Raw genomic sequence first — 10000 nt, 5'->3', positions numbered from 1 at the left:
TTGCAGTTCTGTTTTAATTTTCTTTAAGTGTCTTCTTTGTTCTATCTCCTTTTCTTTCAGATAAATCGAAAACTTCAGAATCTATCTTCCCCCCGGCCAAAGAAAAAAGTCTTTTTTTTTCTGTTTTACCTCTTAGAAAGAGAAATAATTTCCTTTTTTTTCGTTAAATTGTCTAAAAAATAGAAGACTGGAAGTGAAAGTATCTTTCTCGCACCCATTCTACATTACACTGTCGTAACCAAAATGTAGTAAATGTTTGGTATATGAAGACGGGATCTGCTAGCTATACATGTAAATAGACTTCGATAGATCGAAATTTATCTTGATCTGGAATCAAAGAAAGATAATGGAAATGGCCCTTATCTTGTATCTTGTGACTTGCAAGAAAATTTTCTCTGTAGAGGGAGGGAATAAGAATTTAGAAAATCTAGGAACAAGAAGATTGAATCGGAAATATCGACAAATTCTTTCTAAGTCCGGGGTGGACTGTTGTAATTCAAATTTCATCTCTATCGAATTTGAATATCAGAATAGCGGATAGAGTCCGAATTTCATGGGTCAGGTCCTCTTACTTTTTCTTTTGTTAATTTTGAATCGAAAATTAGGCATTTTTGGCGATTCAAGGGGCGGCTTATGATTATTTAGAATAATCAATAGTTCCCGAATAAATGTTCCACTTTCGAACTAGAACTACTATACTCGAACTGAGTATAATGATAACGTATTATCCAGTTAGTTACTTTTGTATTCCAAATACAAAAAATCCCTCTAATTTCTTAATACTATAGACTGGAGACTGGACTTTTATGAACAAAAAAAGAAGAAAAGCCCCTTATCGGATTTGAACCGATGACTTACGCCTTACCATGGCGTTACTCTACCGCTGAGTTAAAAGGGCTTATTTGATTTTTTGATTTAATTACCGAACGAGTACGTATGTAGATAAAATCTACCTATGTGCATATACATATATTCTATATATATATTATATAACTATATGCATATGCAGTAGACTCCTAGTAGCTAATGGCTTATTTTTAAATAATCAAATGGATTTGCCTAACAGGTCTAGGGTAAAATGAATTGTTTCAAAATCGGTCCCAATTTCTTTTATTGAGATGATTCCTATCAAAACCAAATGCCCGTGATTGATACATAACATTCATGTACACTTACCGATTGGACGTAAAAACAATTCAAGAAATTTCATCGAATGATGAGATTCCACTTGCCCCAAAGTCTTAAAGTCTTAGAGAAAAATTTCACTATTCCGTTTACTAGATTTCTTTTAGTAAAGTTATATAGAGAATGTCGATTCTAATGAACAATTCATGAATAGAAATGACGAATCCAAAAATTCTATCTAATTATCAAAAACGGAAAGATCCAATCATTCCATTATATTGACAATTTCGAAAAATTGATGATACTATCATCATAGTATGAGGGCGGTTGGTCAAGTCGGCCCCCATCGTCTAGTGGTTTAGGACATCTCTCTTTCAAGGAGGCAACGGGGATTCGAATTCCCCTGGGGGTAGGGTACTACAGAAAGGAAGTTGATCATGGATTATCAATAAGCCTAAAATGGATTTTTCCTGGGTCGATGCCCGAGCGGTTAATGGGGACGGACTGTAAATTCGTTGGCAATATGTCTACGCTGGTTCAAATCCAGCTCGGCCCAATAATTTGCCAATCCACCATGAGATTGTATAACCCCCTGTCATCCCATACGAAGATAAAAAAAGAATCGAATTTTCTGCTAGATCCCTTATTTCGCTGGGATTGTAGTTCAATTGGTCAGAGCACCGCCCTGTCAAGGCGGAAGCTGCGGGTTCGAGCCCCGCCAGTCCCGACGGATCCAACATCCAGTAAATGCATAAATTTATTTTTCCCTTTTTTTGAACTAGTAAAGGGTGTCGGGGACATACTCTCATTTCCAAAGCAAAAGGGAGTCTTGATTTCTTTTTTTTTTTTTTTTACTATTTTTCTTTATTGTTTGTTTAAGTTTGTAACTATGTGATTAATCGAAGGGGGGGCAATCTGATAATCCCTCATCAGATGATTGTCCAACGAAGACGCAAGGTAAGTTCTAGAACAAAAAAAGAAACCGATGCTAAATAAAGAAATTTTTGATTGATTGGGTCAGGAATCCCAATTTGGATTCGATATGGAGAAAAGAACTTCCTATGTTATACTAATCAAGTCTCGACAACGAATTGATTTGATAGATCAGATATTGTTATTCATGATATTGATCCGACATCGAGAGGTAATTCATTCATTGAATTTACAGACGAAAGATTTATCGTCTCTAGGGGATTAAATCCCGAGTTATTGCGAAGTAAAAAAACCAATGAGATTATGGAAGTAAATATTCTTGCATTTATTGCTACTGCACTATTCATTCTAGTTCCTACCGCCTTTCTACTTATCATTTACGTAAAAACAGTCAGTCAAAATGATTAATTCAATTGCATTTTGAAATTCATTTGAATGAAACTTTTCTTCTGAGTTCTGATCAAAAATTGACGAAGTTAACTGAAAAGGATTCGAATTTCACGTCTTAACTTAGATGAAATGAGCGGACTAGAATCGGAAGTATTCTAAGAGATGGATCGGATGGTAGAAGGATTCATCCATTTCTTTCTTACCATCCCATCTATCTCTTAGTCTAGAAAGTTGTAATCTAGAAGGCTTAAGTTTCTATAGATCAATCTCCAATATTCTCTTCATAAACGCGGAAATTAATTCCATATATTGTTATGGGTATGGAATTGACATAACACCCAATTTGCTGCGTCTATTTGTTCCGATCAATCGGAAATAATTCTTATCGTAGGATTCGATTTCAATAAGGAAGAGGAAACCTTTCCCATTTTGAACGCTGAAAGCATGATATGAAATTAAGTTGATAAAGGCTAAATCGCCTTTCTCAAATTATGGTAAATGCCCAATATGTGATTTGTCCGAGGCAAGATCTTATGTTTCTTGTTAGACAACCACTATCTCTATATCATTTCTCATATAAAGTATGTATATGCTTAACAAAACGACTTCTTCTTTGAACAGGAAAGAAATCAAAAAAAGATCTGGTCTTCCCTCACTATCCATCTATACCTATAAAGATAGTAAGAACCCATGAAATAGAAAATTTTGGTTGGAATCAATTTCTTTTCCAAATACAAGCACGGGAATCGCTGAAATATCTCTTTGATTGAAAGAGTATCATTCATATCATAGATTACTCTATTGGAATCCAACTGGATTCCAAATTCAGAGATTTTTTTTTAAGTTCAAAACGCGTTGCAGAACGATCTATAAAACAATTGATACGGTTTGATTCTTCAACTCAGTTAGTAGTGCTTCTAGAGTCCACTTCTTCCCCATACGACGAGTGAAAGGGAAAATGTAAAGACTACCATTAAAGCAGCCCAAGCGAGACTTACTATATCCATGTGAATTATGTCCTCTATCTCGATCTCTATAAATACGAAGGAATTATTCCTCATTAATAATATTAGAATTATAATAGTGGAATCCATAGTGCAGAGTCAAAAAGGGATTCTGACCGAACACTATTGAGAAACCAATCCAAAAAATCGATTCTGATCTCAAATTGGGAAAGATTAAACACAAGTAAAATACGTGGTAACATCCCAAGGGAATGAGAACATGTAGGAATAATAAAAAGAAGGTCTATTTTTTTTGTTTTGTTGACCTTCGTAAGTCAACACAGAAGGGGAGAAATCAATAGTAAATATTGATTGGATACCGGAGCACTCAGAGATTTTTGTGAGGCCGTCGTATAGAAAGCAACCTCCGGCCCTTTCCAAAACTATTAATTGAATTTTCTCTCAGGTTCTAGAATCTGAGTCAAGACCCAGTGATTAGACACTCCTAGTAATAGAAAGGAATCATGAAGTCTTAATAGTCCTTCGACCCGTGTATTCGAATATTTCTTTGAATCCTAGATGTGACTGAAGATTCACAATCTTTTCTTTTCGAAAACCCCGGATCACATGCTTAGAATCAAACAACTTTGTATGCTTTGAGCGGGGAAGAATTTTGCGAATTCTATCAGCAGAAGAGAAGCAGAGCTTTCAAGTTTTTTGTTCATCAGGCGACACCCGGATTTGAACTGGGGAAAAAGGATTTGCAGTCCCCCGCCTTACCACTCGGCCATGCCGCCAAAATGATATAAAATAGATTAAATTTTTCCCGAATTTATGAATTTTTATTGTACTTTCATTTTGATTCCTGTTTTTCCTAATCCTTTTACTAAAAAAAAGATCCCTTTTTGATTGTATTTGATCTATCCTTCCAGTATCTGAAAATACACAATGCTAAAAACATTTTATCGCTTTTCTATTAAGAAACCAAATGTGTATTTTCAGCCGAAAAATTGGAACCAGTAACTATTGATTGCTTACTTTAAATTCAGGAACAATTCTGGGATTGGAATCTTAAATTGTGTTTTCCTAATGACCTAAAAAAATTCCAATTGAAACAGAACCAATTAGTATTGATTTTTTCAAAAAAAAAAATCTGTTTCAATTGGAATTATAACAAAACATATGAGCATATGTAAACCCTAAAACCTAAATTCTTAGATAGATATCTATTATTTCGATATGTTGTCGGTAGGGAATTCTAATAAAATTATCCTACTTCGCTTCAATTTTGCATTGAATCGAAATGCTCTTTTGATAGAGCCCAACTCGGGCTATTCCGAATAGAACCGGCAATAAAAGAGACGTCGGATATTCTAGCTATCTGCATACATGTTTATTAAATGCAACCCTTCTTATATTATACACTTCAAATTGTATTGGACTCACAAACACAAATAATTAAAGTAGAAATATCTCTCTTTTCTGAGAATCGTTTTTGAACAACGAAATCCCTAACAGACTAACAGAAAGGTAGTTAAGTGCTAAGGATTCTATCTGATTTTTTTGTCTTTGTCTCCGAATCTTTTGATTTTTCTAAAATTCGAAGATCTAATATCATAATAATGGTCTAATTTGAAGCATTTTCTTTTTTGTTTTGCTATTCTATATAAAACCCTATGACCTTAATAATTAATAAGTAGAATTCTGTTTCTAGGATTTTTTATCAATTCCTTTGCATTTGGATCTGTTGCAACTTACAATTTAAGTAGAAAATTCTCTTTATTCCTCTGTTCATACGTAGTTCATACATTTCATTCCAAATAGAGAGTTGGGTCAAATTTCATGTGATTCAGTAAACAGAATCGAAATTCCATCGGTGCTAGATCGTCGATCTAATTCGATGAAGAATGTACTTAATATTAATAATAGAATGGGATTTTTTGATAAATGGGAAATTCAAAATGCTGGGGGATGCAAATGGGGCAATGTCTACAATACCTGGGTTTAATCAGATCCAATTTGAAGGATTTTGTAGGTTCATTGATCAGGGTTTGGCAGAAGAATTTTATAAGTTTCCAAAAATTGAAGATACAGATCATGAAATCGAATTTCAATTATTTGTAGAAAGATATCAATTAGTAGAACCGTTGATAAAGGAAAGAAATGCTGTGTATGAATCCCTCACATATTCTTCTGAATTATATGTATCCGCCGGATTAATTTGGAAAACCAGCAGGGATATGCAAGAACAAACTATTTTGATTGGAAACATTCCTCTAATGAATTCCATAGGAACTTTTATAGTAAATGGAATATATAGAATTGTGATCAATCAAATACTGCAAAGCCCCGGTATTTATTACCGGTCAGAATTGGATCATAACGGAATTTCCGTCTATACTGGCACCATAATATCAGATTGGGGAGGAAGATCAGAATTCGAGATTGATAGAAAAGCAAGGATATGGGCTCGCGTGAGCAGAAAACAAAAAATCTCTATTCTAGTTCTATCATCAGCTATGGGTTCGAATCTAAGAGAAATTCTAGACAATGCTTATTATCCTGAAATTTTTTTGTCTTTTCTGAATGCTAGGGAGAGAAAAAAAATAGGATCAAAAGAAAATGCCATTTTAGAGTTTTATCAACAATTTGCTTGCGTAGGCGGGGACCCGATATTTTCGGAATCCTTATCTAAGGAATTACAAAAGAAGTTCTTTCAACAAAGATGTGAATTAGGAAGGATTGGTCGACGAAATATGAACCGAAGACTGAACCTTGATATACCCCAGAACAATACATTTTTGTTACCACGAGACATATTGGCAGCCGCTGATCATTTGATTGGACTGAAATTTGGAATGGGTACACTTGACGATATGAATCATTTGAAAAATAAGCGCATTCGTTCTGTAGCGGATCTTTTACAAGATCAATTCGGATTGGCTCTGGTTCGTTTAGAAAATCTGGTTCGAGGAACTATATGTGGGGCAATTCGGCATAAATTGATACCGATTCCGCAGAATTTGGTAACTTCAACTCCATTAACAACCACTTATGAATCTTTTTTTGGTTTACACCCCTTATCTCAAGTTTTAGATCGAACTAATCCGTTGACACAAATAGTTCATGGGAGAAAGTTGAGTTATTTAGGTCCTGGCGGACTAACAGGACGAACTGCTAATTTTCAGATACGAGATATTCATCCTAGTCACTATGGTCGTATTTGCCCAATTGACACATCTGAGGGAACCAATGTTGGACTTATTGGGTCCTTAGCAATTCATGCGAGGGTGGGTCCTTGGGGATCTTTAGAAAGCCCGTTTTATGAAGTTTCGGAGAGATCAACAGGGTTACGAATGCTTTATTTATCTCCGGGTGGAGATGAATACTATATCTTAGCGGCGGGAAATTCGTTGGCCTTGAATCAGGCTATTCAGGAAGAACAGGTTGTTCCAGCTAGATACCGTCAAGAATTCTTAACTATTGCATGGGAACGGGTTCATCTTCGAAGTATTTTTCCCTTCCAATATTTTTCTATTGGAGCTTCCCTCATTCCTTTTATTGAACATAATGATGCGAATAGGGCTTTAATGAGTTCGAATATGCAACGGCAGGCAGTTCCGCTTGCTCGGTCCGAGAAATGCATTGTTGGAACTGGGTTGGAACGACAAACAGCTCTAGATTCAGGGGCTCTTGCTATAGCCGAACGTGCGGGAAAGATTATTTCGATAGATACTGACAAGATCCTTTTCTCGGGCAATGGAGATACTCTAAGCGTTCCATTACTTATGTATCAACGTTCCAACAAAAATACTTGTATGCATCAAAAACCCCAGGTTCAGCGGGGTAAATGCATTAAAAGGGGACAAATTTTAGCAGATGGTGCTGCTACAGTTGGTGGCGAACTTTCTTTGGGGAAAAACGTATTAGTAGCTTATATGCCATGGGAGGGTTACAATTTTGAAGATGCAGTACTTATTAGTGAGCGTTTGGTATATGAAGATATTTATACTTCTTTTCACATACGGAAATATGAGATTCAGACTCATGTGACAAGCCAAGGTCCTGAAAGGATCACTAACGAAATACCACATTTAGAAGCCCATTTACTTCGCAATTTGGACAAAAATGGAATTGTGGTCTTGGGATCTTGGGTAGAGACGGGTGACATTTTAGTAGGGAAATTAACGCCCCAAATCGTGAAAGAATCATCGTATGCTCCCGAAGATAGATTGTTACGAGCCATACTCGGCATTCAGGTATCCACTTCAAAAGAAACTTGTCTAAAACTCCCTATAGGTGGTAGGGGCCGGGTTATTGATGTGAGGTGGATCCAGAAAAGGAGAGGTTCTAGTTATAATCTCGAAACGATTCGTGTATATATTTCACAGAAACGTGAAATTAAAGTAGGCGATAAAGTAGCTGGAAGACACGGAAATAAAGGGATCGTTTCCAAAATTTTGCCTAGACAAGATATGCCTTATCTGCAAGATGGAAGACCCGTTGATATGGTCTTCAACCCATTAGGAGTACCTTCACGAATGAATGTGGGACAGATATTTGAATGTTCGCTGGGGTTAGCAGGGAGTTTGCTAGACAGACATTATCGAATAGTTCCTTTTGATGAGAGATATGAACAAGAAGCTTCCAGAAAACTAGTATTTTCTGAATTATATGAAGCCAGTCAGCAAACAGCGAATCCGTGGGTATTTGAACCCGAGTATCCAGGAAAAAGCAAAATATTTGATGGAAGGACGGGAAACCCTTTTGAACAACCCGTTCTAATAGGAAAGCCTTATATCTTGAAGTTAATTCATCAAGTTGATGATAAAATCCACGGACGTTCCAGTGGACATTATGCGCTTGTTACACAACAACCCCTTAGGGGAAGGGCAAAACAAGGGGGACAACGAGTAGGAGAAATGGAGGTTTGGGCTCTAGAAGGATTTGGTGTTGCTCACATTTTACAAGAGATGCTTACTTATAAAGCGGATCATATTAGAGCGCGCCAAGAAGCACTTGGTACTACAATCATTGGAGGGACAATACCTAATCCTGAAGATGCTCCAGAATCGTTTCGATTGCTCGTTCGAGAACTACGATCTTTAGCTCTGGAATTGAATCATTTCCTTGTATCTGAGAAAAACTTCCAGATTAATAGGAAGGAAGTTTAATCGGAATAAATCAGAATTTTCTTCTATGATCGATCGGTATAAACATCAACAGTTACGAATTGGATTAGTTTCTCCTCAACAAATAAGCGCTTGGTCCACGAAAATCCTCCCTAATGGGGAGATAGTTGGAGAGGTGACAAAACCCTATACTTTTCATTACAAAACCAATAAACCGGAAAAAGATGGATTATTTTGTGAAAGAATTTTTGGCCCTATTAAAAGTGGAATTTGTGCTTGTGGAAATTATCGAGTAATCGGGGCTGAAAAAGAAGACCCAAAATTTTGTGAACAATGTGGAGTCGAATTTATTGATTCTCGGATACGAAGATATCAAATGGGCTACATCAAACTCGCATGCCCAGTAACCCATGTGTGGTATTTAAAACGTCTTCCCAGTTATATTGCGAATCTTTTGGATAAACCTATTAAAGAATTAGAAGGCCTAGTATACTGCGATGTGTGATTTGATCAAAACTCTGATTTTACAGATTCGCAATAAGAAACTGTCATCCCAGTCAATCCAATTGGGATGCCCTGGATCTGACATGTCACTTGACAAGTGTACCATGAAGCTCGGACTTGGGGGGGGGAGTAAATACTCCCCAATCAAAAGGGGAATTGATCCATGGTCGATTTTGGGACAAATAAATCAAAATTGAAATTTGTATCTCGTAAAACGTAAAAAAGATTTTTGGTTTTGTGGAATTAACCATTTACTTTCTTTTGGAAAGAAATTATGTTCACGCAAGCAAATATGTCATGATTACAGGAGTCTATCCATCGCATATGGACTTTAAGGGCATTGTGAAAAAATCGTCGAGGTGAAGTCGGGACCTAACAGATCGAAAGGAACAATACATAGACAAGTAAATCCCCTCTGAATTCCAAGGTACTCCTTTATTTGAATTTCATTATTGAAGTCGAATTCAGAATTAAGGAATTCATCGTTCGAAGGGAAGTAGACTACTCAAGAATCTCACATTTCATTTATGTCGTAATTGAGTAACGAATTAAGAAAATCGATATCCTAATAATAAATAAAAAGAAGGCGTAATTAATGAAATCTTGCTGCTTGTTCTTCACTGAGAACTTGAGTAAGGAGTAGATCTTTTTGTTTTGTTGGGGTTTTCTAGAATTTGAAAGCGAGAACTCCTCTCTTTAGTCGGTGTACCTACTTGAGCCGGATGAAAGGAAACTTTCACGTCCGATTTGGAAGGGGGGGGAGATCCTAGAGTATAGGATCCTATCCCAATTTTTCTTTTGCTAGACCCATAACAAAAAAACCCACTTTCTTGCGATTACGAGGTTTATTTGAATATGAAATCCAATCTTGGAAATACAGCATCCCACTTTTTTTTACTACCCAGGGCTTCGAGACGTTTCGCAATCGAGAGATCTCTACGGGTGCAGGTGTTATTCGAGAACAATTAGCCG

The 10000-nt window shown here is 36.4% G+C and overlaps 4 protein-coding genes and 4 non-coding genes across 8 annotated transcripts in view; 5 read left to right on the top strand and 3 right to left on the bottom strand.

Annotated features, from left to right (window-relative positions):
* Positions 1–679, bottom strand: part of LOC127261537 (photosystem II CP43 reaction center protein-like) — a 4012-nt gene extending 3333 nt beyond the window's left edge. The window contains 1 exon segment of the mRNA XM_051289832.1: positions 1–679. This exon segment is cut by the window's left edge and continues 1488 nt beyond it. The gene's annotated coding sequence lies outside the window, so the exon portion shown is untranslated.
* Positions 680–826: 147 nt separating this feature from the next.
* Positions 827–898, bottom strand: TRNAT-GGU (transfer RNA threonine (anticodon GGU)). The gene has a single exon. It is a non-coding gene; the product is annotated as a tRNA-Thr (tRNA).
* Positions 899–1049: 151 nt separating this feature from the next.
* LOC127261494 (uncharacterized) lies at positions 1050–1773 on the top strand. The gene is given in 2 exon segments (XM_051289807.1): positions 1050–1066; positions 1442–1773. Coding segments are annotated over 2 exon segments (114 nt in total). The 3' UTR covers positions 1539–1773.
* Positions 1598–1681, top strand: TRNAY-GUA (transfer RNA tyrosine (anticodon GUA)). The gene has a single exon. It is a non-coding gene; the product is annotated as a tRNA-Tyr (tRNA).
* A 5-nt stretch (positions 1774–1778) lies between the features above and the next one.
* On the top strand, positions 1779–1852 carry TRNAD-GUC (transfer RNA aspartic acid (anticodon GUC)). The gene has a single exon. It is a non-coding gene; the product is annotated as a tRNA-Asp (tRNA).
* A 20-nt stretch (positions 1853–1872) lies between these two features.
* LOC127261535 (DNA-directed RNA polymerase subunit beta) lies at positions 1873–8566 on the top strand. The gene has a single exon (XM_051289830.1). It carries the CDS (start codon positions 5300–5302, stop codon positions 8564–8566), a length of 3267 nt encoding a protein of 1088 aa, XP_051145787.1. The 5' UTR covers positions 1873–5299.
* TRNAC-GCA (transfer RNA cysteine (anticodon GCA)) lies at positions 4119–4189 on the bottom strand. Its single transcript has one exon. It is a non-coding gene; the product is annotated as a tRNA-Cys (tRNA).
* A 25-nt stretch (positions 8567–8591) lies between the features above and the next one.
* The window catches only part of LOC127261557 (DNA-directed RNA polymerase subunit beta'), a 2848-nt gene continuing 1439 nt past the window's right edge, over positions 8592–10000 (top strand). Inside the window, exons 1-2 of the mRNA XM_051289853.1 lie at positions 8592–9023; positions 9799–10000. The exon at positions 9799–10000 is cut by the window's right edge and continues 1439 nt beyond it. Of these exons, the coding sequence (XP_051145810.1) occupies positions 8592–9023; positions 9799–10000 (634 nt within the window). The remainder of the gene's footprint in view (positions 9024–9798) is intronic.

Source organism: Andrographis paniculata, unplaced genomic scaffold (assembly GCF_009805555.1).
Source record: "Andrographis paniculata isolate CXL003 unplaced genomic scaffold, ASM980555v1 Contig63END, whole genome shotgun sequence".
NCBI lineage: Eukaryota > Viridiplantae > Streptophyta > Magnoliopsida > Lamiales > Acanthaceae > Andrographis > Andrographis paniculata.
Note: the sequence above shows the minus strand (reverse complement) of the source record. Positions and strands in the feature narration are given on the sequence as shown.

Bases quoted from the DNA above. Each gene is read 5' to 3' on its own strand.
- LOC127261535 (XM_051289830.1), top strand. From the start codon at position 5,300: ATGTACTTAATATTAATAATAGAATGGGATTTTTTGATAAATGGGAAA.